We start from the raw sequence: 27,760 nt of genomic DNA, 5'->3' as shown, positions 1-27,760 counted from the left end.
GTAGGAGGTGGACACCAGGATGAGTAACCCATGGGTGGTAGGTCTACATAGCTGAACATCCTAAAATACCACTGACCTCAAGTGTCCTCAGAATAGAGGTCACACTTGGAAGATAGATGGCCTGGATGGTGCAGAGGGTGACCTGTGGGTTCTGTAACCAAGAAGCAGGCCGGGACCACTGGAGCAGGACTTAGCTTCCAGGGAAACTCTCCACTTAACGACAGAGATGATAAATATGATAAAGTAATGATAGACATAGATACTTAGGTGGGTGGAGGATTGGACAGAGAAGTACAAACATGAGAAGATGCTGACATCAGGATAAAAAGAACAATTTAGTGAGCACCTACAGTGTGCTAGGTGTGATGCACCAGGTCATTTCAGATATGCCCGCACACCTGTCATTGCTGAATTCTTCAGCGACAGGAAGAGAAATCATCCTCTCCATTTGTCAGAAAAGGAAGCAGGTCCAAAGAGGCTTAAGGAACTTGCCAAAAGCCACCCAGCCGGCCCGTGTTCTTTCATCTAAGTCTCACTGTTCCTACGTCAGAGGACACCCCACACCCACTCCCCTAGCCCTGGCTCTGAATTGCCTTTGTTATTTTTCAGCCTTTGTTTTATGTGAACACATCTTGGAAACTCTGAGAAAAGCCATAGAGCGGTTTCCATTCATTGAGAACCTGAAACCAGCTCATCCATTCCTGTTTCAGCCATCTTCAAGGTTCCCAGGTGAAAGTGAAGTGGCCTCTTAAGAGAAATCAAAGAGCTTTCTCTTCAGGCACACAGAAATGTTTGCAAAGCGAGCCAGGTTCTGGGGTACACTAAGGAAACTGGTCTGGAGCCAAAGGCGTCTATGGGACATTGCATGCCAAGGCCCACCTGCTCTGTCCTATCTCCTGTTGCTCCTTGCAGCTTCATTCACTCGTGTCCTACCTCTCTCCTGTCTTATCACCCTCTCCCCTCTGAGATTTGGCCTGGCAGGGGTCTGGGCAGGAGCTTGGCAATGGTGTCAGGAAGGCAGGAGGTGCCTCAGGGCTTCACACTACACAGCCTCTGTACTCTCCCAGGCCCCTCCATCGGACTTTTGGCTCCTGGCTCTCTCAGGGTACAAAGCCAAGCCTCCAGGGAATTCTTTGCACCTTCCCATGGGGCTGGAGCCAGGAGTGAGTTTCAGGGCCACTGGCTATGGTGACAGGGAGACTTTAGGGGTCAGTGTACACTGGTGAAACCCTTCTGTTAGGAGGTTCAATTGGCTATGGAGGATGGATGCTCCTAAAGGGACTTTGCAGGGTAAAGAACCCTCTGTGTGAAGAGCAGGGATGGGGAAGGAGGAGAGATGGAGAAATCTAGCCAGATTTCTCCCAGTCCCTCCCACCTCTTTCTGGGCTGGCCTCCTCAGCCTTTATCCTCCTTTCCCTTGGCCTCTATATCTCCCTTTGAAACTTCCTAGCCCAGAAAGCATGTTATTCTCAGATCTGCAAGTCTCCTTTTACATAGACTAGGCTTTCTGTTGATTCCAAAGGTGCTTTTAAAATGCCCGAGAAATCAGAATTTTAGAAATGGTCAAGTTCTATCTTCAGGATGGAATGCTGAAGACAAGAGAGGTAAAGTGGCTTTGCCCAAGATCGTACACGCTGCTAACTCCTGTTCCATGATACCAGGATAGAGGTTGTCCTCAAAATTCAGAACCTAGGACTTGTCTTCCAGGCATGGTGGCTGGGATTATCCACTGTGTTTGACTTTCATTGGTCTTTGATCTCAAAATTCTTTTCTGGCTGTGGTCCTGGAGCTCAACTCACAATCAAACCCCTGGCATAGCAGTAGCCATAGCAGGAGCTGGGCGATTCTCACAGACACCCAGAACCAAGTCAGAGCTCCACCCGAGGGAGGGGCTGTGGGAGGTGCTGCCCACCTGTCTGCCTAGCCGGTCTTTCAGCTCTGTCTTCTCGAAGAGAGCCGCTCCATCAGAGAGTGGCTGTGTGTTGCATCCAGCGGGTCAAGGCTGAGGATGAGGAGACTCGCAGGGACCCAGAAGACCATGTCCTGCCTGAATGCCCGGCCTGAAGGCCTGAAGGCCCTGCCCTAACAGAACCTCAGAGGCATCCTGGTAAGAAAACTGCTGGCCCCTCTAGTACTTAGAGGGAGGAGAGGGAAGGAAATTAAGTCACAAACACTGCTGGGATTGAGAGGAGAGCACTGGGCCTAGAATTCGCTGATCACCTACTCTGTATCAGGTCTCGCCACTGTCTGAAGAACTATTGATTACTATCCCATTTTATAGTGGAGGGAAACTAAACCCCAGGGAGAAGTAACACAATCTCAGAGTCAGGGGCAGAGTCAAGATTAAAGCTCCTCCTGTCTAACCCTAGAGCCCAAGATGCTCCTTCCTTTCTGTACTGCCAACTGAGCCCACACTGCACAACCTCACCTGTTGTGATTTTCTTAAGGCAGTTCCCATGGCAATAATGCCTCTTCTCACCTCCACCTAATTTAGGCTCCACTGCTGCTTTCCAACAAACGATTCTGTCTATGCCAAAGTGAGAGAAGTCAGGGGAACTCTGTGTGGGAAGGAGGCTAGAGCATGACATGTTTAGGGTTTACTGTCTACGTGATGGAGATTCTGGGAATGGGAGCAGCAGAAATGTGCACATATTGGAATTACCTCTGCTTCTCAGAGCCAGTCCAGAAAAAGCTGCCTTTTGCCATGTAGGTGCCCCTGAAGTCCTATGTCTGACCCTGCCATTTCTGAGGTGGTGGCAAAATGAGTGTACTCAAAAGGACACAACAATCATCTCACACCCTGGGTGGCAGCACAGGGTATCGGAGGAGCTTGAGCTTTGGGCCCTCATGGTCATAGTGGGATCATTGGAGTCCACATAGAAGACACCAAAGGGAGAGGAGAATGATATCTGCTCCCGTTTCTCGGACAGGAAAGCCTAGACCCTGAAAGGTTAAATGACTCAGATGTGTCAACCCAAAAATCTCAAGCTTTTCTGCTAGTAGAGGAGGATCTAGCACTCAGAGTAGTTCATAGGCTGCCCTTACTCAGGAGCCTCTGGAGACCTTCTGAGTAGGTCTGGTGGGAATGGGGAGCTGCTTCTGTAATCTCCAGGTCCCCTGTAGCTGTGGGGACAACCCTCAGGGCACTGTCCTCTAGTGGTTCAGTGCATGGCTCTATGAATGCCATTCCCAGTGTCCGTATCAGCACTGGTGGCAGGAAACTTCTTTCAGGCAGGCAGACACACAAATCATCACTTGATAGTTGGCTCCTCTGCCATGTGTGGTGAAGGCATCAGCGCAGTTGCCATGTGGAACATAGTGTGGATGCAGCAGCACTCTATTTCAGAGGTGGGTTTGGTGTAAGAAGGACCAGAGTCAAGTGGAATCTGATTCACTTTGGTAGCTGGAGCCCTCTTCCTAGATGCAGTGCAAAGAAAAGGGGCCTGGAAGACTTGGATTCAAATCATGGCACTTAATTGCTATGTGGCCTTGGCTAAATCCCTTCACCAATCTGAGACTCTGGAAATTAACACCTACTAGACCCAATGGTTATGAGAATTAAATGTGATTAAGCACCAAGCACAGGACCTAGGGGGCATCTAGGGGGGTTTTCTTCTCTTTTCTTCCTTAATAAAACAAGACAGGTTCAGCAACCTCACCACAGCAAACAGGGTCACATGGGGTCATATGTTCAGGTCTGGTGTGGGCAAAGCTTTTCAGACACAAGATTCCTTGAAGCAGATTCAGAGGCCTTGGGCCCTAACGTAGGGCTGGGCATAGGGAAACATGATTCAATAGGAGTCTTGGAGCTGAAGCTAGGTTGTTCTCCAACTTGCCTGATAAAATTCGATTTCCCATAGGAGGAGGAAGAATTTAGGAACATCCCAAAATAAGAATGAAGCTGATTCAGAACAGACTAGGAAGAAGTCACAGAAGGCCATAGGCTCGAGGGGAAAGACAGAGTATTGGTGAGCAAGCCTCCCTATCTTTGCCCAGCGTCTGGAGGGCCCCACCTTCTCTTGTTCACCTGGCAAATGCAAACACATTCTTCAGGAATCTGATGATATTCTCCAGGACCCCTGTCCTGGCACTGTCCCACCCTCCCCCAGTGGAGATGACCACTTGCTTCCTTTGCACACCATATATCCCTTTGCTTCAGTCCCTGTTATAGGACAGTTACAGGGAACACTGTGTCATTTCACTGCTTACACACTCTCTCTCTCTCTCTCTTTCTCACTAGACGGGAACTCTGGTGATGCCTCACACCTGTCTGATTCCCAGAAGGAGTTTGTTAAGCCTTTGGAAAATTGAAAGAAGGGATGGAGGGCATGGGAGCCAGTCCATGGACCCTATTAAACTTGATGCTGGGGACAGGGGAATGAATGGAGACTGGGAGGATGAACTAAAGGAAGAAGGTTTGAATATGATCATTGGTGGATTTATAATGTTGATTTATCAAAAGATGAGAAGGAAAGGGCTGAGATGGAGAAATATGACAGAGTGCAGAGTTCTAGGAGCTTACATATGTGCAAAGATGTTCACTATTGATTTTGTAACAGTAAAAAATGTGGAAATAACTTAGTACCATACACAGGACATAGGTTATATAAATATTGGTATATTAATCTTATGAAATACCTTGAGCCATTAGAAAGAATGAAACATATCTTAGGAATTGGAAAGATGGCACTGGAAAAGAACATGTGTCATGGTGCTGTGGTTAGAGGTGATGGGGTGAGCTTGCCTGGGTTCAGGTCTGTCCCTCACTGGCTAGACAACCTTGGGGCTGTTTCTTAGCCTCTTCAAGCCTCAGTTTTTTCATTTGTAAAATGAGGAGAATGGAAGTAATTACCTTGATGAGTTGTTGTAAGGGTTTCTGAGGTTCTTAGAGTACAAGCATGCATTAAGTATTTAATAAATGTATGCCATCATTATTAAGCAAAAAAGTAAATGTCAAAAAATGCATACTATCACCCCAGTTTTACTTTTTAATTTTTTTCTTCATGCAGATAAACACGTATATAAATATACAATAATATATGCATAGGATAAACAACTGTTAACAGACAAATGATTGTCTCTGAGGTATGAGACTAGAGAGAAGTGAGGGAGAGGCGCTGTTTTTACAGACTTTATTTTTTAAGGAAATTTTGGGCTTGCAGCAAAATGGAGTCCCCCACCCCACCCTATGCACAGCTTTTCCCACTATCACATCCCCCTCCAGAGTAGTACGTTTGTTAAACTAATGAACCTCCATCGACATATCTTTGGGACTTACACTGTTAAATATACATTTCTAACTTGTTTTCATTTCTACAATGAGCATATATTTGTTTTCTAAGTAAAATTTTATTAGTTGATTAATGGCTAAATCACACCCTAAGTCCCAGAATGGCTAGACTCTTGAAAGTGGCCTGGTTCACAGAGGCTGCTACAGAGGAGGAAGGGATCCACCCTGGGACTGCCTGCCTAGGCACATGGCCTGAGGCGCACCCAAGAACCCCTACTCTACTGTCACCAGCATAACAGGTCACAGGCTCACCTGCCTGGCTGCTGGCTACTCTCTCAGAGGAACATCTGACACTAGATCCCAAGCCTGAAAAGGCCAGGCCCCTGGGCCATGTCTTCCCTGACAGTCCTCACGCATACACGATGCTCACCCAACCAGCTGAACGGCTTCAGAGCATCCAGGGAGCAGGTCTGGGAGGTTGGGAGAACAGCCAAAATCACGGGTGCGAGGCTGCCAGCCCTGGACTCAAAGTCTCCTCTGATATTCACTAGCACAGTGACCTTTCTGTGAGCTTCTGTTTCCTCATCACAATGTGGGATTACCCTGCCCACTTCACAAAGGCACATGACAATAGAGTGAGAAGATCCGTGGGAAAGTATCTACTGTATTCCTTGGCACATGGAAAGTTCTTGGGAAGTTTGTTTGTTTATTATTGGGAAGTTTTCATTTCCTGTCTACATGACCTACTTAACAGTCCTGGGACTTTGTACAGATAATTCTTCTTGAGCACCTTCTTGCCACCATCCTGCAAAGAAGCTGTCACTTGCTAATCTCATTTAACCCTCTCCATGACACAATGATGTCATTAGCATTATCCCTCTTTGCCTGTGAGAGAACTTAGTTCTGGAAGATTCAGTAACTTTTTCCAGGTGTAGACTTACATCTTTCCCACTCCTGGGCTTTTCTTTCACATCCCCAGCTAAGAAGGAACACACTGCCCTGGCCTGGCTTCTGAGAATGGTGGCTCCAAGGCCTCTGTCTCAAGAGGCAAGACTGGCACTCTCAGGAATTTGGCCTGAGGATAAATGGCATTGTCAGGATGAGTACATAGTTGGGGTGTCCTTGCTGGCATAGTCAGGATAAGGACAGGGAAAGGACAATTGGGGCCCTTCAAATATGCAGCCCGGGGATGAACTGGCTGCATTTCTGGTGCTGGCGAGCCACTCTCTCTGAACAGGTGTCAGCCTTTATCTGGGTTGGATTTAAAATGTGATCCTTCAAAATGAAGCCATTCCTGGATGGCATGCAGGGAATAGGTGCTATAACTAATTGGTTGAAAGAGAATGCTCCCCATGCATTCTGAGAAAATGCTGCTGACCCACAGGATGGAGCTGGGCTTGAGGAGGTGAGCCCTTTGGGTCACCTCTCCCACCTTGTTTCCCCAGGTGATTCCTACTTTGGTCTCTCTCTGCGTGAGTGCCTCATCAACATGAAATATAGTCTCTACTTGACCTTCATGTGTCTGAATCTCTTCACTCCAAGGTGAGTTTGCTGCCTCACAATGACCTGGGTCTGAATTGTTTTGCATATGTGCTCAAAATAGGAAGAGTGGCAGGTCCTCCTACTTTCCAACGGCAAGACAAAGCCTAGTTCATCTCCCTGATGTACCCAGACAACACAATTTCCTGCCATGTATTTTATCTGGAGAATGCAAGCTTCCAAAATGGTCATAGATGGATGAAACCCTTGTGTTTTTTTCTAAAGACACTTGAAGGGTTTCTCAAATTACCTCAACATTCTGATGTATGGCAAATGGGTAATAAAATGGAGCAGGATAGGGACATGTTAACTCAGCAGCTTAAAATTAGAGATTTCTCTCTGGGAAAGTCACGGCTGGTACATGGGCACAACACTTACACATACATGCAAACAGAGCTCAAGTTTATGTGTATACGTGCTTATTCACACGTAAATAAGCACATACACCAACATCCATTTTCTGTTCCAGGATATGTGTCCAGGGGAATCAGTTCAACATCGAGACCAGCAGAAGTGACAAGCTCTCCCTGCCTGGCTTTGAGAATCTCACAGCAGGATATAACAAATTTCTCAGGCCAAATTTTGGCGGTAGGTCATCCTTTTTGTCCAGGACATCGATCCCAAAGGACAAGAGCAGAGGCAATATGCAGAGGAGGGTTTCAGGAGATTCTAGTTGACTCCATTTTCTGGTCTGCAACCTGTTAAGGATTAGCAATGATGAATGAGGGCAGCCAATGATTTTCACACTACTTTGGAGAACGTGCTTAGCTTCTCAACCTGCAGGATAAAGAAATCCTCTTCCCCCCTGAAGAGGTTAGCAGAGTCCCTAACAACCTCTCACATACTATCTTCCTTCTGTCCCCATTTCTGTCATTATTTAAGGAATCTGCCAGGACCACACCACCTAGCCTTCCAGCTTTCAGCCTGGTCACTCAAGGCTAATCCCCAACTGTGCTAACTGGATGACCTTCCTGGGTCTTTGGCCTGCTCAATATACCTGCCTATGTCCCAGCCTCCTCAGCATAGAGTCCAGAGCCCTTTGCTACACCAGGCTTTCCCAGCCCAGCCTCTATCTGCCTGCCAGTCTTGCCTGCCCCAACCCCTCCCCCTCTCTGCCCCGCTATGAGTGTACCCCAAAGGCTCCCTGACCTCCTTGGCTTCCCTGGTCTCCGTGCCTTTGCTAAGACTGTTTACCTGCTGGGAACAACTTCTTGCAACTTAACACCCTGGCAAAATGCCGATTTTTCATGCTTCACATCAAAGGCTTCCTTCTCTGAGAAGCCAGCCCGGTCCTGCAGGCCCCGCCCCATCTTTCATACTTTGTTTTGAACATACTTCCAAATCATAGCCATTACCTGGCAATACTACCATTGCCACTAGCTTCACATCTGTCTCAGCTTTAGGCTGCAGCCCCTTGAGGGAGTCTTGCTTTATTTACCTCACTAACCCCAGCAGCAGCTCAGCACTTGGCATATAGCATGTTGTAAATCGGTATTTGTTAGCAGACTGAAGCAAGGAGGGAGAGCATGAGACCAATCACACACCTCGTCATTGGGTCTCCATCTCCCTGTTTATAAAATGGAGATTAGCCAAAGTGGTTGCTAACATATCCTTACCTAGAGCAGGAAGTGGTAGAAAGAGACTCGGAGTTGAACAAACCTCCATCTGGCCCCTGGCTCTACTGCTTGCCAAGCACCTTAGCTTTCTAAGCCCCCTTTCTGTAAAATGGGGATATATCTTCCACCTCACAGAGGGGGCTGATTGAGAGGAAGTGTGTGAACACGAAGCATGGTGCCTGCCACATTCATCAGGGTGCAGTCCTGCAGGGTGCAGTCCTTACCTTCCTGCTCCTCCCTTCACATGATAAAATTCTCTGGTCAAATCTAGGATTTGTGGGTTAGTCCAGGTCCTCTGAGGAACAGACACCAAAAGGCAATTATCCATTCAAGAAATTTATTGGGGCAGTATCTATGACAGAACGTGGGTGGGAAGAGAGAAAAGCTGACTGTGGGGGGAAGGAGAGAGGGATAGCAGGAAGGCTGAATAGAGATGTCTTAGACTATGGTGCTGGTGCAGTTCTACATGTGTTTAGAGAGGCCCCCAGGGAGTCCTTGAGCCCAAGCTCCCATCAGAGGAACCTCCCAACTCCATGCCTTCCACTAACAGTGTGCTTAGTATTCCTGCCACACTCTGTCACTGGTGGGGTGCAGCCCGAGGAAAGCATGGCCTAAGAGCAAGTGTGGTAAAAGATTTCAGAGCACAGCATCTGGGCCAATTACACCCACTCAGTTGGAGATCAGAGAGACCATTTTCATGGCCACACAATAAAGATTTAAGGTCCTTAAGTTAACAAACCTAGGCTTCAAGCTCTCCCGGTCTTCCCAGGCCCGGCTGAACACTAATGATAAGCATATGAGTCCGTATACCCTGGTCAGGTCCAATTTCTCTGCTTCCCAAGCCCTAAACATTTAGGCCAGGATATTGCCCTTCTTGTTGCCAGCTCACAGGTCTACAAAAGGCAAGGTTCTGAGGCAAAGTGCCCATTATGAACCTGGGGTGGACCCAAGGAGTGTGAGGCCCTGATCCACATGGGCTGAAAAGGGGGCAAGGAGTTCTTTGTCAAAAGGATGGGAAGGCACAAACCCCAACACCTTGGCAATCTGTCTCCTAAAGGAACCTACAATTATGTGGCAGCCTGGAGTTCTGTGCAGGGGAGATGTTTTCCGTAATGTCTGTCCACCTGGGTTCTAGGTCGCTGAGGTCCTTAAGAGACAAGTCCTCTATAGGATTTTTCAGGGAATGAGGTAGACAGAGCACAGGTTTGTAAGCAGGCCCTCGGAACACTGTCCAGGAACTAGCTTTGACCTCTTTCCTAGGAGGAAGCTGCCCTCTGGTGGCACAGTTCACTTTTATAACTCAAGGGGAAGAAAGAAAGTTCTGGTCCATGAAGAAGCCAACAGAAGCATGGCCCGCCTGAACTAGCCAGAAACAAACAAACAGAAAGCGCAGTGGGGTGGAACTTTCTTGTGTATTCTGTTTTTCATATTCCTCAGGGAGAGCAAATAACACTGACCCACTGCTCACAGTGCTCCAGGCACTTAAAAATAGATCCTATAATCTTCCCAACCCAATCCTCAATAGTAGGCACTAGTAGCTCACACACAGGTGCAAAACTATAGCACAAAAAGCTTAAGCAGTTTGCTCAAGGTCACCCAGCTGTGAAGCGGTAGGCTCGGGATTCAAACACTGTGACTCCAAGCTCCTTTTCTTAATTTCTGCCTGCACCATGCTCCTTCAGCACCTTCCAGGGTCTGTCCTCAAAGATCCCCCATTTTTCCACCAAGTATTAACACCAAGTACTAGCTGAATTAATTTCAATTGCATTCGTTCTAAAACTCCATTTCCAGATTCCTGCCTGTATTTTATGGCTGGGTTTCTTTCTGTTAATGATTAGGTTGCTTTGTCTGATTCCTACCAGTTAGATGATTTTAAACTTCCTTTTGAGTTCCACCTCACCTCATCCTGGTTAATGCATTGTCACAGTCCCCTGAGGCACCCTACTTATTTATTGCAAGTGGAAGCTATTGCAGCTATTAACCTGGTGAGTAAATTTGTTCCTCTTCCAGAATTAGCTAGGATCATGGAGCTGATGGGGAAGGCAAATGCCATTTATTGAGCCTCTATTATTACGTGACAGACACAGTCCTGGGACTTTGTACAGATAATTCTTCTTGAGCACCTTCTTGCCACCATCCTGCAAAGAAGCTGTCACTTGCTAATCTCATTTAACCCTCTCCATGACACAATAATGTCATTAGCATTATCCCTCTTTGCCTGTGAGAGAACTTAGTTCTGAAAGATTCAGTAACTTTTTCCATGTGTAGACTAACATCTTTCCCATTCTTGGCTTTTCTTTCATATCCCCAGCTAAGAAGGAACACACTGCCCTGGCCTGGCTTCTGAGAATGGTGGCTCCAAGGCCTCTGTCTCAGGAGGCAAGACTGGCACTCTCAGAAATTTGGCCTGAGGCCAAATATCTGTGATCCCCCAGATCACAGGGGGAAGGTTCCGGAATTCTAAATAGTTTAGGCTTTCTGGAGAGTAAAGGAAGAAGAGGAAAGTGTCAGGAGGTGAGCAAGAGCTCAACCATGAGCAGTCTTGAATGCCATCTTGTGGTAAATTTACTTAGTTGAGGGGAGAGAAAAAAGATATCTGTGCACAAATTCCCAAATCTCTTACTATATTTCTAAATGATTTGTCCCTTGCCCCTTGCAAGCACCATTGGAAAAATCCTCCAAGTAAGAAGTAGCAAATACCACTACATCCTTTAAAATATGCTCATGAGCATGGTGTGGTCTCTTTTACCCATTAAGCTATTTATATATTTGTGCATTTCTTATACAAAAATTTTTCATACTTTTTTTTCTCATTCCACACAATGGTTCCTCCTGACAAGGGAGGATAGAAATTTACCTTTTACTTTATGTACTTCTAGAGTGGTTTAAATTTTCCAATAGGTCAGTGTTACTTTCATATTTTCTAATTTTTAAAACACTGTGCTAATGTAGAATGTTTTTGTTTCTAAGTCCTTCTGGTTTTTTCTTAGGAGAACCAGTTCAGATAGCACTGACTATGGACATTGCAAGTATTTCTAGTATTTCAGAGAGTAACATGGTAAGTGTGGCCCTTTCCTCTTTACCTGAGGAGTCCTTGTGTTTTATGGGGATATACTTTCTAGCTACTCAAAAACAGAATAGGGACTCACAGCCCCCTTGTACTTGAAATGACAGAAACTGGAGACCTATCCCAAAACTCAAGACAGTGGAAGATTCTTGTAAAACAGATCTTCTGAGTATCAGGAGGAAAGTGGATTCAAGGGCCAGGAAGGAAAAGATGAGGGAATGGGGCGGGTGCATTTGCTGAGGAATAAAAACTGGGGAATGAATGAAAGCACAGTGGAGAAGCCTGAATATCAAGTGGACCCTCCCAGGGTGGAAGCTAAGCTAAGCTGATGAAAACTGACAATCACATAAGTGCTTTCCACCATTCTCTCACTTAAGAGAACCCATTAAAGACAAAGTGACACTAAAGGCAGGTTGCCAAGGGGGCCTGCTGTCCATTCTGGGTAAATCCTGGACAACCTAAGCACTTAGCTCACCCAAAACTTCAACCACTTGGAGGGGCCTTTGGGATAGAAGGCAAGCAAGTTAAGGTCCTGAACATGCTCCTCTGGGGCTCCCTTTTGGCAGTGAGAGTTCTGGTGGAGAATAAATAAGGTGCTTTGGTCTCATTGCTACAGGCCCCTCCCCCAAGAATAAGACTTTATTCACCAATATCTATTATAGTATGTACTCCTGACCTAAGTGCAGGTGGGAAGGGGAGTAAGACATCACCCCTTTCCTTCCATTTTCAGTCTTTCTCCCCTTCCCCCCATCCATTTCCACTGCCCTTGTTCCCCCTCAGGACTACACAGCCACCATATACCTCAGACAGCGCTGGACGGACCAGCGGCTGGTGTTCGAAGGCAACAAGAGCTTTACTCTGGATGCACGCCTTGTGGAGTTCCTCTGGGTGCCAGATACATACATCGTGGAGTCCAAGAAGTCCTTCCTCCATGAAGTTACTGTGGGAAACAGGCTCATCCGCCTCTTCTCCAATGGCACAGTCCTGTATGCTCTCAGGTGATTGGGTACCTGTCACCTCAGGATGGGAGGGGAAATGGCTAGAAGAAAGGGTCGTTCTAACCAGCCCTCAGATAAGGCTGAGGTCCCCCCTTCTCATGCTCCTGCCTTTCTAGACTCTTGTCCCTGTGATAGAAGGGCCCTCCCTCAGTTTAGTTTGGCTCAACTAGCAGCTACTGAATGCCTGCTCTGTACCAGGCCCTGCAGCAGACACTGAAAATACAGAGCTGAATGAGACACTGTCCTGATGCAGATGGATAAGCCAAGGAAGACCAGGATCCCAGGGGCCTGAGGTAGGGAGGAAGTTAGAGGTTTGGGGGTGATGCTAGAGTATGCTTTCACGGAACTTTGAGCTAAGTCTTACAGAGTAAAAAAAAAAAAAAAAAACAAGTTAGCAAGGGAACAAGAGAAATAGCAAGGGAGATAGAGAGGTAGGTCCACGTAAGGGATTTTCTTTTCATGAGCCTCAGTGGAGTTAGAGTTGTCCCAGAATGCATCTCTACTTGCCTGAATCATTTTTCTACACAGAAGCCAAGTGCAGTGCCTCAAAACCTCTGCCCTCTGTAGCCATGAGCTCCCCTCTGTCCCTTTCCCAAATCCCTGAGGCCAAAAGTTACTTCCACCCAGTTGTTCATCAACTGGCTGGTTGGCCAGAATAGGAAAGGTACTCCCAAGGTGTCGCAAGAGGCAGCCCACAGGCAGAGGCTCATCACTGCCTATGCAAGGGATGTGCAAGGACTGAGCAAACCTTATGCTCCCAGTCCTTGGGGAGAAGCCAGGAACCAATACTCGTGGGACTTATCTTAGATCCCAAGTAAGAGGCTGACATGAAACAAAGACTGAGCTATCCAATAAACTGAATTTTTGAATTGTTCATCTGGCATTCCTCAGCTACACTGAATTTTGCAAAAACCAGCCAAAACCCCAACCCTTCCTTCAAGAAGCCAACCTACACCTCTCCCTTGCTTTCAACTCCAATCAACATTAATGTCTCCCTTCCTGTGTGTGAACATATGTGTGTGTGTGTGTGTATGTGTCTGTCTATATTATGCACATGACACAGTCTATCCTGTCCAAAGATTATTAATAATGGTTAACTGCCTGGCTCTAGAATCAGACACTTTTGGGGGCAAGTCCCTATTCTTTCCCTGCTCTGTGACCTTAGGGAAATTGCTGGACTCTTTGAACCTCAGTTTCCTCAGCAGCAAAAGGAGAATAGTATTTCCTACCTCATAAAGCTATTGTAAAAATTCAAAGGGATAATGCATGTGAAGCACTTTGCCCTGGGACTGGCTTGGGGTAAATAATAGTTGTTGTCTCTGTCTCCCTTAAATAAGTGTAGCTTCCTCAAGATAGGCACCATGCATGCATCCTTTCATTTTCCCCAAGAACCTAGCACACTGCTTAATAAATAAGGGTGTTTGATAAAAATATGTGACGCTGAAAAAAAGGAAGATAAAGGTTGCCAATTGAAATCTCCACTGTGATGGCTTTACTGATATTTAATTGAATGTCTCTGGGTGTTGATCCCCCAAGAGCCACAGTGCCTAGGACTCTCCAACATCCTCTACTTCCTCTGAGAATGCTGATCCCCTCGAGGAGACAGGGTCCCTGAGAACTGCTCAGACAGGAGACCTGGGATCCAGCCCCAGCTCAGCAACTAAGGGCTGTGTGAGCTAAGGCAAGCCCCTGAGTCTGTTGTCAAATGGAGATAGTGGTGACGGTGTTCTCTGTTCTAGCTCCTCATAGGTTTGTCATGAAGATTAAATTCTAAAACTGGATGCAAAAGCATCTCAAGCCAATAAGTGATTCTCTTCTGTGATATTGCTGCAAGTTTGCCTCTTCATTGCCAACATTCTAGCTTCCTCCATTCTGTACTCCAGCTTTTACCACATCTCAAAGGTGTTACTTAGCACAGAAAACCTCAGGAATGTTTTGAGTGTAGGCTGCAAGTCACACATTCACTGTAAGTCAAGGTGAAAGTCCTCCTGGAGTGGCCCTTAAAAGGGAATGTATACTTTCCCTCATAACACTCCTTTTGAACCCATTTTTCATTTCTTAGAATCACAACGACTGTTGCGTGTAATATGGACCTGTCTAAATACCCCATGGACACACAGACATGCAAGTTGCAACTGGAAAGCTGTGAGTATATATCCTACAGGCCCCTGAGACGATTTCCCTGGGTGACTTACATCAGTGTATTCACTGAGAGACCTATATAGAGCAGCCTTTCTTTCCTTGGTCCTGATTCCAATTGATTCAGGCCTTCTGAGCGTTTGTCCAGAGAGACTTAGAGACCTCTCAAGGACAAACCTTCCAACATTACATCATTTGGGGAGGACCATTGTGAATGAGCACTAAATATTTCTACCTAAGAATAGATAGAACGGTGAAGGAAATGGGAGTCGATAGGACCAGGAATGGGACTCAGAATCTGAGAAGGCACAGAAGCCAGAAAACACAGCAGAGGTTAAAAATGGTAAATAGCAATCATTGACATTCATTGCACTACTGCTTCCAACTTTGAAAAGCAGTTGTTTGGTTTATGTATAGCTTAACACAATGATGCCTGTAGTGGGTATCTAAACTGCAGTCTGAGGATTTATGATGAAGAATGAGCATTTTTTCTAACTTGATATGTGTCAGATGGCATCGTTGAGTAATCTCCATTGTTCTGAAGTGCCCACCAAACTTGGGAAAGTGGTTCCTGTGACAGGTGTCCTGGGGAAACAATGCTTCAGATAGGAGTCATTAAGGCATCAAGGGATGGCCTGTGTGAAGAGGAAAAAACCATAGTCAAGCACTGGAGATCAGCGGACACTTCTGACATGAGGACACAAGTGGTCAACATCCAAGAAGCACAAGCATTATGAGGCAGCAGTCATTTTTCAGGGGTAGACATTTAATTAAAGACTCAGGCAGATTAATTACTCTATTGATTAAATGCATGCAAACCCTCCTTCAAGCAATACAGCTATTTGGGGCAGAATAAAACTTGAAGTTATCAAAAACAGAACTCATTTTCAGCCCCACATGGAAAAAGTAATTGCCCTCCATGTGTGGCTCTGCTCATCTCAAATCCCAGGAGCGAGATTCTCCTGGAAACTTCAGCACTTGGCTTGTATGAATACCACCCCCAGTGAGCAGAGGAAGCTTTCACTGAGTGTTTATTAGCAGTTATTTGGGTACAGAAACCTCACCAAGGGTTTTTTTTTTCCTGAACACCATCCCTAGGAAAGAATTGCTAGCATCCCACAAGAGCAGTGATAATGTAATGATTACGAGCATTTAATAGTTGTAAAAGTAAAGTGTCCAAGTAGAAGCTTGTACATTCACTTGTTTAGATTTTTTTTTTAATTTCTTTGGGATCCTAGACCTATTTGGACAGCTAGATTGAAGAGTAGATTTTAGGGTGCTTCTGAGAGAAAGCCCATAGAAAATTTTTACCTGGAAGTCCCCTAAGAGCTCATGACTACTTCTCGGCCCTATGGAGGGAAGATAGCCACTGTTAAACAGTGCATACCGCAAGACTTAAAATATTAGGCCCAACACTGAGCCTCATCTCCCAGTAGCCTGGGGAAATGAAGGCAATACAGTCCAATGTTTAAGACCACAGGTTCTGGGATCACTGTGTTTCCCTGTCACTAGCTGCGGTTTTGGGTGACTAGCACTAGCCTCTCCAGACCCCACTTTCCTCATCAGTGAAGGAGGAAAAGTAATAGTCTCTGACTCAGAGTTATTTTTTAACAGCTTTACTGAGGTAAAATGTACATACCTTAAAATTCAGCCCTTTCAAGTATATAATTCAAAGATTTTTAGTAAACCTGCCAGGTAGTACAACATTGCCACATTTCATCATTAGAACTTTTTCCACCAGGGCACCTGGGTGGCTCAGTGTTTGAGCCTCTGCCTTCGGCTCAAGGCATGATCCCAGGATCCTGGGATCGAGCCCCACATCAGGCTCCCCACAGGGAGCCTACTTCTCCCTCTGCCTATGTCTCTGCCTCTCTCTGTGTCTCTCATGAATAAATAAAATCTTAAAAAAAAAAAAAAGAACTTTTCCACCAATCAAAAAGATCCCTTGTGCCCATTTACAGTGTCTCCTGTTCCCACCACCAGCCCCCAGGCAACTACTAATCCACTCTCTATGAATTTGCTTTCTTTGGATATTTTATTGGAAAAATAATCAATACAACATGTAGTCTTTTGTATCTGGCTTCCTTTACTTAGCATGTTTTTGAGGCTCATACATGTTAGAGCATGTATCAGCACTTTGTTCCTTTTTATTCCTTTACTCCTCATTATTCCATATGAAAGAGTACAAGTAGTACACATCCCTTTGGCTTGTCTCCACCCTGTAGTTACTAAGAATAATGCAATTGTGTACAAGTTTTTTGTGGACCTGATTTGACTTCTCTTGGGCAGATACTTAGGAGTGGAATGCTGGATCAAATGGTAAATTTATGTTTCAGTTTTCAAAAAATTGCCAAACTGTTATCCAAAGTGGTTGCACCATTTGACATTTGCACTGGCGATGTCCCATCTTCTCCACGTTCTCATCATTGATTATTGTGTCTTTTTCATCACAGCCACTCTAATGGGTGTGAAGTGGTAGCTTACTGTGATTTTGCTGTGCTTATCCCTAAGATGCCCTTAATGATGTCAAGTGTCTTTTCATGTGCTCATTGACCACTCATCTATTTTTCTCAAAGAGATATTTTGAGGATTAAATGAGACGACAATATTATAAAGCACTTAGAAATGTAATTGCTCACTAAGTGATAACCATTATTATCACCATTATCACCCATGGGCTTTGGGTTTAGACTTTCCAGATGTATAATCCTGGCTTTGTTTTTAACTTGCCTTGCTATCTGAGTAAGTTATGTAATCTCTCTGAATCTGAGAATTTTCATGTTTCAAATGGGTGAAACATTACCATTCCTCCATTCTAAGGCACAGCATCTATTGAATAAAATTTTAGGGAAAAAAGTAAGCTCTACTTTATATGTACGTATATATGTATGTATCAACTCTAAGATCCATTCCAATTTCAAAAACTATAAAGAAAAAAATTTTTAGTGAAGAAATACAGAAATGGCTGTCTTGCGAGTTTATGAGAACATTAGAGATGTAGTGTATAAAAGACTTACCATAAATGTTTCATAAAAGGTAGCTATTATTATTATTATGAACTATATTAGTAAAACCACTTTGAGATTTATCAAATGCTTATGTTAACAGACATCAATAAAGGGGCTAGCTGCAGGTTTTTGTTTTGCATTTAAGTCAATATGGAAATTTGAACAGGTAAAGTCACTGAGAACACCGTTAGAACTGCTAGTCTGTCCTGAAAGGCACTATGGAGCATAGAGCTATGTATGCCCACAGATAAGAGTTCAATAAATACCATTTAAATAATGAGGGCAGCTACTTCTAGAGGACTGTAACCTATCAAGTCTATGTAATGCTTAGCAAAGAACCGATTTTTGATTGATGGCAAACAGCCCTAGCAGGTCATCCTATTCTGTGGAGACACTGCAGCTGCCCATGAGAAATCATGCCAAGTTTTGCATGGGATCATCCTTGGACTTAGCACCATCAAGACAGAGCCCCTGCTGCCCTTATATTGGAGTAATTTCTGGACCAGTTCAATCTGCTACCTTCTTGCACTGACCAAGGCACTGTTTTCCTTGCCAGGGGGCTATGATGGAAATGATGTGGAGTTCAACTGGCTGAGAGGGAATGACTCTGTGCGTGGGCTGGAAAACCTGCGGCTTGCTCAGTACACCATACAACGGTATTTCACCTTGGTCACCAGATCGCAACAGGAAACAGGTGACTTTGTGAGACGCATTGCTCAAAAGCAAAATAACTAGGTTGCATTCTGAGTCAGAAGTAGCATCTCTTCTCCACTTTATCTCTTTGGGGCCCAGAAACCCCTCCACAGTGTGGTAGGGCAGGAGGATTTGGGCCTTGCACTATTATCTGCTTCACATTCAATACTGAAATGACCCCCAAAGGGCTCGCAGTCTAATGAAGTAGACATCGAGGAAACCAGCAGGTATAATGTTGCAGGAATACTATGACAGAGAAAAGCATAAGAAAGGGATCATAGGTGGAGGTATCAGGACCCCTATACATCCCATTCTATACAACAGCAATTTCTTTCATTGAAACTATAGTGACAGTTCATGGTTAAGTAGGTTTTGGTGAATAACAGATAACTTAATGTGAATATATCTAAATTAAACATCCCATAGTGAAAGCACTCTGCCATGTGAGGAGACATGATTTCCTATCAATTATTTACCCTATCAGGAAATTATACACGACTGGTCTTGCAATTTGAGCTTCGGAGGAATGTCCTGTATTTCATTCTGGAAACCTATGTTCCTTCTACTTTCCTGGTGGTGTTATCCTGGGTTTCGTTTTGGATTTCCCTTGATTCAGTTCCTGCAAGAACCTGTATTGGTAAGCAGCTCCAACAGGAGATTTCTTTTTTTTTTTTTCTTTCAACAAGAGATTTCTAAAAACTAGAGTTACAGGTCTTTTTTTGTTTCTTTTTACCTTCTACCAGTTTTTTTTTTTTAACTAATATTCAGAGGGCAGTTCCAGGAGTTGGTTTCTTGAGAAATCTTTTGCAGAGAGAGAGAGACAGAGACAGAGACCGAGAGAGATGTAGTGCCTTTTTAAACATATTTTACAATTATAAGAGAGAATTGTGATTGGATGGTCTATTGCCAATTATTTTGTATATTGAGCACCTCCCTCCAATGGGAAGACAGAAGGTGAAATATTTAGAAAACCATATGACTCATATTCATTCAAAATGGACAAATCTATCCTGTTCTAGAAGATCACAGATTTTTCAAAATGAAAAAGTCCCATTTCCGAGTTCTGTCCCCTTTGCCAGCTCCTGAATGGTGAGTCTACCAGGTAAGGGTGAAAGGCGCACTAGCCACAGATGTGAGAACATTGCCTACTTGTTTTCCAGGAGTGACCACCGTATTATCAATGACAACATTGATGATCGGGTCCCGCACTTCTCTTCCCAATACCAACTGTTTCATAAAGGCCATCGATGTGTACCTGGGGATCTGCTTTAGCTTCGTGTTTGGGGCCCTATTGGAATATGCAGTTGCCCACTACAGCTCCTTACAGCAGATGGCAGCCAAAGATAGGGTAAGAATTTTGAGGGCCCTATATATATTTCATCACTTGCCATGTGCTGGTCTGTAGAGATGACCCAGACTGGTTCCTGTCCCCCAGGGATTCACTTTGCTCCAGCGACCCTCATCCTTGTTTAGGTGAGGGCATCTGGAAGTCATGGAACCTTTTGAAAAAGACTGCTCTTCTCATCAAGTACAATGGGTTATTAACATGTTTAATTTGCTAGCAGAAAATAACTGTTGCCTGTATGCCACATGAAATCACAACCACAGGAACAAGCATCCATGAAAAACCCAGTATCAAACCAAATGTGATCAGCTGCTTACAAGTTTCAGATTAATATGTATTTACTATTTAATTCTTTTGTTGCACTCTTATTTTCTTAAATTATACAAATAACAGTTTGGTGGAAAATGTATGGAAAAAATTAAATTGCAGCAAATTTCTCAATTAGCATATCTTTCTGCTAAGATAATGGGAAAGACTGCCATTATCTGAGTTAGCAGTGAAACACTGTGGTCCAGCTCTCAGAATAATAATAATCATTATTATCAATTAAACATTTATATGCACCAGACTTAATCACAAGCCTTTTGCAAATATCATTTAAAATACTCATAACAATCCAGTAAGGCTATCCCCATTTTTATAGTTGTGGAATCTGAGGTACAAGAAGGGTAAGTGACTTATTCCACAGGATGTAGGTAAAGAGGTAGAGCTAGGATTTGAACCTAAATCTGCTTAGCTCCAAAACCTGACCCTTATCTGCTATTCTCACTTACAGTGGGCAATGGCCATGTTCCTAACTATTGTCCTCTACAGACCCATGAAACCCTTGGATTCTTTGGAAGCCCAGTTTGATAAACACTGGTATACCAAAGCTCATGCTAACAAGCAAGAAACTGATGGGGATCAGCACAGAAGAGATGCCCATCTTTAGCAAAGTATCAGGACCACACAGGGTCTAATGGTGAGGAAATTAATCAGAATAGCCCAGAGACCCAGTTGCCCATTCCCTTGCATTTAACTAACGTGAACAATGTTTCATACAGTCATATTCCCCAGTACCAAATGCAAATAATCCTATCTGCTAGCCAAAGAAGAATATGAATTTCATTTATTTTACTCCTTTATAGGCTTCCTTAAGAGGACAATGGTTAATTAAAAAAAAAAAAAATCTGTATTTGGTAGACTGGCAAAAAGGGACTGGAGAACTACTAAAATCCTTCACCAAGGTCACTAGAAAGCCCTTATTTTACTTTGTGTATAATAATAGCTTCACTACAGAGTACTTGCTATGTGCTAAACATCGTCTTTAGTTCACCCAACAGCTTATTAGATGGCTACCACTGTTATCCCAAATTTACTATTGAGGAATCTGCCACTCAAAGAAGTGAGATAGCTCACCTAAGCCCTCATAGCTAGTAAGTAGCCTGGCCAAGGATCCAACTTTGCTCTCTCTGACTTCACTATACTTCCTACGTGCTGTGCCATTCTAGGCATGTTGGAAAATGACACCTCCCTGGAATTGTAGGGAGCGTCACTATTTCTGTTTGTGTGGCAGAGACTTTTAGACACTGCAGATTCCTATTATCTCTCATAATCAATTAATCTCTCCTCACTAGAATGGAATTCATCAAACACCTACTAAATGCTTTACACAATTTATACCATTTAATCTTACACAATTTATACCCTCTCATGAGGTAGGCATTAATATCATCACCATTTTGCAGGCAAAGAAACTAAGTTTTAAAGGAATTAAAGGTGACTAAAATTTCACAATAGCAAGAGGCAGAATGGAATTCAAACCCAGGCTAGCTAACTTCAAAGCCTGAGCATTTAGCACACAGCTCTGCATATCAATAGTAGGCAATGGTTATTCTTCACAGTATACAAACTGTTGACCCAGGGATAGATGCCTGTAAGCAGGATAACATGACTGCCAAGTCTGGCTCACTGGCCAAATTCTGAGGCATTCAATGCCACTTTCTATTAAACCTAATTATTCAATTCTTAGGCTTGTAAGTACATAAATACCTACTTATTTATTTTGCTTAGTCAAGTCCTTCAAGTTAACTGTGTTCTCTATGACCTAGGGGACGTCAAAAGAAGTGGAAGAAGTCAATATTACTAACATCATCAACAGTTCCATCTCTAGCTTTAAACGGAAAATCAGCTTTGCCAGCATTGAAATTTCTGGTGATAATGTCGACTATAGTGACTTGACAATGAAAACCAGTGACAAGTTCAAGCTTGTTTTCCGAGATAAGATGGGCAGGATTGTTGATTATTTCACAATTCAAAACCCCAGTAATGTTGATCGATATTCCAAATTACTATTTCCTTTAATTTTTATGCTAGCCAATGTATTTTACTGGGCATACTACATGTATTTTTGAGAGTACATTGAATTGTTGCATGCCATGGTTCTTTGACAGAACAAGGTAATGATGTAAATGGTATTCTAAGCCAAGTGTGTGCACTAATAGTGCTACAAGTGACTAAAATAACATTTGAGCATTTCTTCTCAAAGAATATTCCCCCAACCATTATTTAAGCTGTGTAGAAGTCCCAGCATTACAGAGTCTTGTAATAGAAACATCAACTCATTCCCTTTTTATCTTTACCAAAGACGTCCCCATGGAGCCTAAGATTACAAACCTACTCAGGGTTGTCTATTTGCTCAGTGGCTCCCTGGTCTGCATTTACCTCATATAAAAAATGAGAAGGAAACTATTATATGTATTGAGTAACCCTCAAGTGTCAGTGGTTGTTTCTAAATTAATCATACATGTTATTTACTAAATCTCTACAGTGCTTATAAAATGCATTGTTACCTATTTAGGGAGTAACATTTTCTAGTTTTTGTTTTTGATTAAAATAAAATGTGGGCCTAAGTCAATTCACTGGAAGTCACTGCACTAACTCAATACTAAGATGAGTTTTTATTACAGTATTTGATACCACAGCAGAATTGTCCCCAAATTCCAATAAGTTCTGCCATTGAAAAATCAAATGTAGATGAAGAAAACATTAATGGATCAATAATCTTAAACATAAATTTGTTTCAAAGATATGATGCATTTCCCTATATCTGAACTGAAAGGACTCTGGAGCTTTATTCCCCCATTTATATGTCTTATCATTTTACTATTATATGTACACCAGTCCTCAATACTGCGAAAGCCCATTCCGCCTACCAGGGACGGAAATGGAAGATTTTTTTAAAAACTTAGTCTAAGGCGTCTTACTTTGAACTGTTGCCATCAATACTTGAAGAACTGAGTCCGTTTCTATCTGCTTCTCTGACACTGAGCACCACTTTCTCAGCAGCAGATCTCCTGCATCTTTCCAAGAGGAGCTCTTATTGTTATGCTCTAGTGACCAGGAATGATGCTTATTAGATCATGAAGTACATTACCCAGAAACAAGTAGCTTAGAACAAGTAAGCTTGGCCTTGCTCAGAACCCTGATCCTTCTAGCTGGATTACTTTGACTTTCTTATCCTGCATGAGTAGGAGAATGTTGGCCCTGAGTCCTGAACTTTCTAAGTAACAATGGGACTTGTTCCAGAACTTAAATGCAGGCTGCTGATGAGCTACCTTTTTCAAGTCCAGCCATTCTCACCCTAACACAAGAAACACATTATGTGCATCCTTGCTCTTTGGTCAAGCTCAGCCAACACCATTGTAAGTGGAGATTTGCCAGCATGTCATGATAAAGGCTTCAGTTCAGCCTCAATCTCCATAAAAGGAATCTTGCCATCTTTAATTCTTTAGCTTCTTTTTCTAATAATTGTATGCCTATACCTTTTCTTTCAGAAGCAAACTATGGGTTCTCTTTTCTACAGCCCTCTGTACCAATGACTCTCATTCTTTTTCTCTTTTTGATAATTCTCACAATTCAGTGTGTATGAGTGTAATCACTTGAGCTTTCAACAAAATGTTTCTAATGGGATGAGGGAATTAAAAGTGGTGGAATGTGGTTGTATAGTTCAATCATATTTGTGATTTTTTTCAAGTTTTGAAATATCTGCTCTAAAACCCTGTTTAAGCATTACGTATTTTTTAGAAAGCTGTAAAGGTGTGAAACTGTGAAATAAACATACCATATTAGCTACCCACCAAATCAAGTGGTCATCTGTAGAATGACTAGTGTAAGATCTCATTTGGAAAAGGTATACATCATAGTGCAGACTCAATGGGCTCACAGTCTTACATCTTCATGTTCCCCCTACTAGAGACAGTACTCATATTCATTCAAACACACACACCTACTATTTCCTGTCAAGGAAGATAAGCACTGAGGCACAATCTCTTTCTTTGAGATCATGGCACAACACTTGCCTTGCAGTTAAACAGCTGGGCCTGCTGCTATTGAAAGATCGAATTTCCTGAAAATGTCACAGATTCCCTTCTAAGCTTTCTTCATTGTTTGGAATTCACTTCTGTTTTTATTTAATGATATTTTTAAAGTTTGAGAATATACATTGGGGAAAATTCTTGCATTTTGTATCACTCTGACATTTATGTAGGCTACAACATCAGAGTTCTCAGTAAAAACTCCTAAAATTTTAGATCTGCTCCATGTATCCAACCTACCCAGATTGGTCCTAGAACTCACTTCATTCAAAATATTTCTTGGGTGAAAATTCAAAGACTAACCTCACCAAATTTCCAAAGACATGAAACTATGTAGGTTTAAGAATATTCTAAGTCATATAAATATGATTTTTGATTCCTTTGATGTTGGGAATATCAATATTCTCAATATATGAAATCACATATATGTATATTATATTAAATAATATTCATTAAATATATATATTAAACATTCAATAACAAATGACAGAGGGTTAATTTCCAGTGAAAGATAGGGACAAATGGAGAAATGAGCATAGCAGAGAGGAGCTAGAGACTACAATAGACCATAAGTTGAAAACAAACATAGAGGGGTACCATTAGGAGAAAAAGTATAGAAGGGGCTTTCAGTGCCAGGAACATTTAGGGACAATCTGAAGTTAGGGACAGTCAGCCAGGATTGAAATGTGGTCCTTCCTTGATGCCATACATTACTATTACACATACAGAGCATTCTTCTCAGCTTCTGGCCCATAGTTAATTTTGATTAGTCCATAATACATTGACTACCAAAGATCCTTGCTTCTTAATATACATTTTTAAAAGAGAGTCATATTAGACAGGGAATTATACCCCAATATATATGGTCAATGTACTTTATGCATTACACCAATGACTTTATTTTTTTTTACACCAATGACTTTAAAGAAGGAGAGAACATTTGATCACTCGTTTCATGTTTTTTGAATAATTAAATATGCAATATAATTTTCAATAGATTTTGTAGAGAATTTAGATGTATGTCAGACTGACATATATTTTATTTGAAAAATATTGAGTCCAATTTTGGTCATCATACCTTTAAAAAGGATGTAGAGAAAGGGAAGAGTCAAAGAAAAATGGTAGAAATGATTAAAATCATGAAAAACAGGTCTAAGGGGGAGGAGCTTTTGCACCTTGAAAACAATGCTGCATAATGACTGTCATTATTAGGTTCACAAAAGGCTTTGTACAAAGTACATGCTGTTCTAATCACCTGAATAAGTGAGCTGAATAAAAAGTAAATAGAAATGAACTTAAAAGAAAGTCTAATTGTCTAGAAAGAAGAAAATGTGCAAGTTAAATAACGAAATGCACTTGAGTAATGAAATGCTCAGATAAACTTCTAGTCTCCATCTGGTAGTTTCCCATGAGAATAAACAATCATCTCTCTCCTCTGATTTTGCAATCAACAGGTCTGAAAGCAGACGACTCTATTCTAGCAGGCAATCTTGGGAGATTACAGATTCAGGGAGACGCCGCTACCTGCAGAAAATTAAAGTGTCATACTACGTATTGCTAACAAAGAACGTATGACTAAGAACATTCCCAGGTGACCCACGAGTATTCCTGGTGGCCCACGAGGCTGAGTTCCAAAATTATAGTTTCTTGGGATCCCTGGGTGGCACAGGGGTTTAGCGCCTGCCTTTGACCCAGGGCGCGATCCTGGAGACCCGGGATCGAATCCCACATCGGGCTCCCGGTGCATGGAGCCTGCTTCTCCCTCTGCCTATGTCTCTGCCTCTCTCTCTCTGTGTGTGTGTGTGACTATCATAAATAAATAAAAATTTAAAAAAAAAGGAATTAACATTTCTTAAAAAAAATTATAGTTTATCTTTGGGGAATTGGGGGGGGTCATGTGACTCACAGCTTTCAGTGACGTGGATATGAAAAAGGCTTTTTGATTATCCAATCTCATTATTTATAATTGTGTCTTTCCAAAAATTAAAGAAACAATCCTATTTGGAAAAGTAGAAAGGAGGGATGCCTGGGTGGCTCAGCGGTTGAGCACCTGCCTTCAGCTCAGGGCATGATCCTGGAGTCCCAGGATCGAGTCCCACATTGGGCTCCCTGCATGAAGTCTGCTCCTCCCTCTGCCTGTGCTCTCTGCCTCACTCTATGTCTCTCATGAATAAATAAATAAAATCTTTTTTTAAAAAAGTAGAAAGGGGAGCGGAACATAAAAAGTGAATAGCTAGCTTCATGTTAATCCAATGTCTCTGTGATCTCTTTTTCTCTAAATCAGACTAGAGCCAAGGGCCAAGTGGACTTGGAGAGTCAGGAGCTCCATACCCTGCATTTATGGCCTGCTTCAAATTTTATTTTATTTTATTTTTTGCTTCAAATTTTATTAAAATACTCAAGGAATAGGATTTCATATTTCATCACCTGAATCTCCATTTTCATCTGGAAGTTTTTCCTCCTACCCAATACTGAAACTTGGCTAACACACTATGTAGAAAAAGGTTAATATACCAGAGCAGAGACTGTTATCTTTAAAAAGGTCTGTTTGCAAGGTTGGTTGGCCCTTAGTTGGCATGTGGGAATTTGGATTTGGAAAGAGTTCCCATTATTCCCCAATAGGTGATAGTGGCTCACTGTAGTTAAACTGTATCCGACATGTGATTTATGCTGAACACCTGCTTCCCTTCTGGGAGTGTGGAATTTTGGATCATGCTAAGCAGAAGTTGCCAATTTTTGCCCAGCAAAAATCTTGGACACTGAGTATCTCTAATGAGCTTCTTGGTAGAGAACACTCCATATATTTGCCACAATTCCATACCAGAGGAATTGGGCACATCCTGGGTGACTATACAGGGAGAAATCTCCTGGAAGCTTATGCCTGCTTTCCCCCAGACTTTGTCCCTTGCTCTTTTCCCCTTTGTTGATTGTAACATATCCCAGCTGTGAATAGGACTATGTGCTGAGACCCATGAGTCCTTTAAGAAAATCAGTGAATCCACTGGTGGTCTTGGGGGACCCCTGACACACATTTTGGAACCCAGCCGAGCATAAGATTGACCAGTGGAGCCTTAACAGATAACAGATTTCAGAATAACCTCAGACCTACTGACTCAAGATCTGTGTTTTTCAAAGCTCTCCAGATGTTTTTGATATGAAGTCAGATGGGAAAAGAGATGCCAAATGCCTTGGTAGAAAAGACAACAGCAGCATGAAAGCTATATTTTCTAGGAAAAAATAATAATAATACAGTATGTCTGCCGCATAGAAAGAATCCAATTCAATATGATGATTGAGTATGAATAATGTACACAGCAGCCAGAATGCAAAATTTTTCCATTTTTTCGATGAATCTTCTATGTTAGTGCCAAAGAAGGAACAGGACAGCTCCTATTTCTGATACGGCCACAACATGACCAAAAGACACCCAACGATTAACATGTGGTTGAAGGTGGATAGGGATGCAGCAGTTGTTCATTGCAACTCCCAGTTTCTGAGACAGTAAACCTTAACATTCATGCAAATGAACTAAAAATCTTCATAGGAAAGCAAAAAGTTAGACTACATGCAACCGAAGACTCTGGCTTCTGCAGTGGTAAGCAGGGCAGCTGGTTTGAATGACACCTCATAAGCAGCTCTCAGGAATGACCCCAAAGTTTCACTAAGAACTCTCAGAATGACAAAGGGAGAAGTCAGAGACCATCAAAGTTGTGACACAAAAGGGCATCTGAAAACTCACTTTCCTTCCTCACTCTTAAGGTATCTTTCAG

At 42.9% G+C, this 27,760-nt stretch overlaps 1 protein-coding gene across 3 annotated transcripts; it reads left to right on the top strand.

Annotated features, from left to right (window-relative positions):
* Positions 1-425: 425 nt before the first annotated feature.
* On the top strand, positions 426-23,757 carry GABRP (gamma-aminobutyric acid type A receptor subunit pi). 3 transcript variants are annotated; one of them, XM_026007252.2, is made up of 12 exons: positions 426-2,107; positions 3,861-3,968; positions 4,241-4,415; positions 6,676-6,772; positions 7,239-7,357; positions 11,376-11,443; positions 12,233-12,450; positions 14,513-14,595; positions 18,154-18,291; positions 18,775-18,927; positions 19,451-19,638; positions 21,726-23,757. In XM_026007252.2, exons 3-12 carry the CDS (start codon positions 4,256-4,258, stop codon positions 22,026-22,028), a joined length of 1,527 nt encoding a protein of 508 aa, XP_025863037.1. In that variant the 5' UTR covers positions 426-2,107; positions 3,861-3,968; positions 4,241-4,255; the 3' UTR covers positions 22,029-23,757. The 3 variants fall into 3 exon arrangements, with proteins under 3 accessions (XP_025863037.1, XP_025863054.1, XP_025863044.1); XM_026007259.2 differs by lacking the exon at positions 3,861-3,968 and having other exon boundaries at positions 1,934-2,107; XM_026007269.2 differs by lacking the exons at positions 3,861-3,968; positions 4,241-4,415 and having other exon boundaries at positions 1,067-2,107.
* Positions 23,758-27,760: the final 4,003 nt, after the last annotated feature.

Source organism: Vulpes vulpes, chromosome 4 (assembly GCF_048418805.1).
Source record: "Vulpes vulpes isolate BD-2025 chromosome 4, VulVul3, whole genome shotgun sequence".
NCBI lineage: Eukaryota > Metazoa > Chordata > Mammalia > Carnivora > Canidae > Vulpes > Vulpes vulpes.
The sequence above is the reverse complement of the archived record's forward strand: the minus strand, read 5'-3'. Positions and strand labels throughout refer to the sequence as shown.

Excerpts from the sequence above, each read along its gene's own strand:
- GABRP (XM_026007252.2), top strand. The coding sequence starts at position 4,256 with ATGCCTCACACCTGTCTGATTCCCAGAAGGAGTTTGTTAAGCCTTTGG. Across the intron at positions 6,773-7,238 it reads CTGAATCTCTTCACTCCAAG|GATATGTGTCCAGGGGAATC; the intron begins GTGAGTTTGCTG and ends TTTCTGTTCCAG. Across the intron at positions 7,358-11,375 it reads TCTCAGGCCAAATTTTGGCG|GAGAACCAGTTCAGATAGCA; the intron begins GTAGGTCATCCT and ends GTTTTTTCTTAG.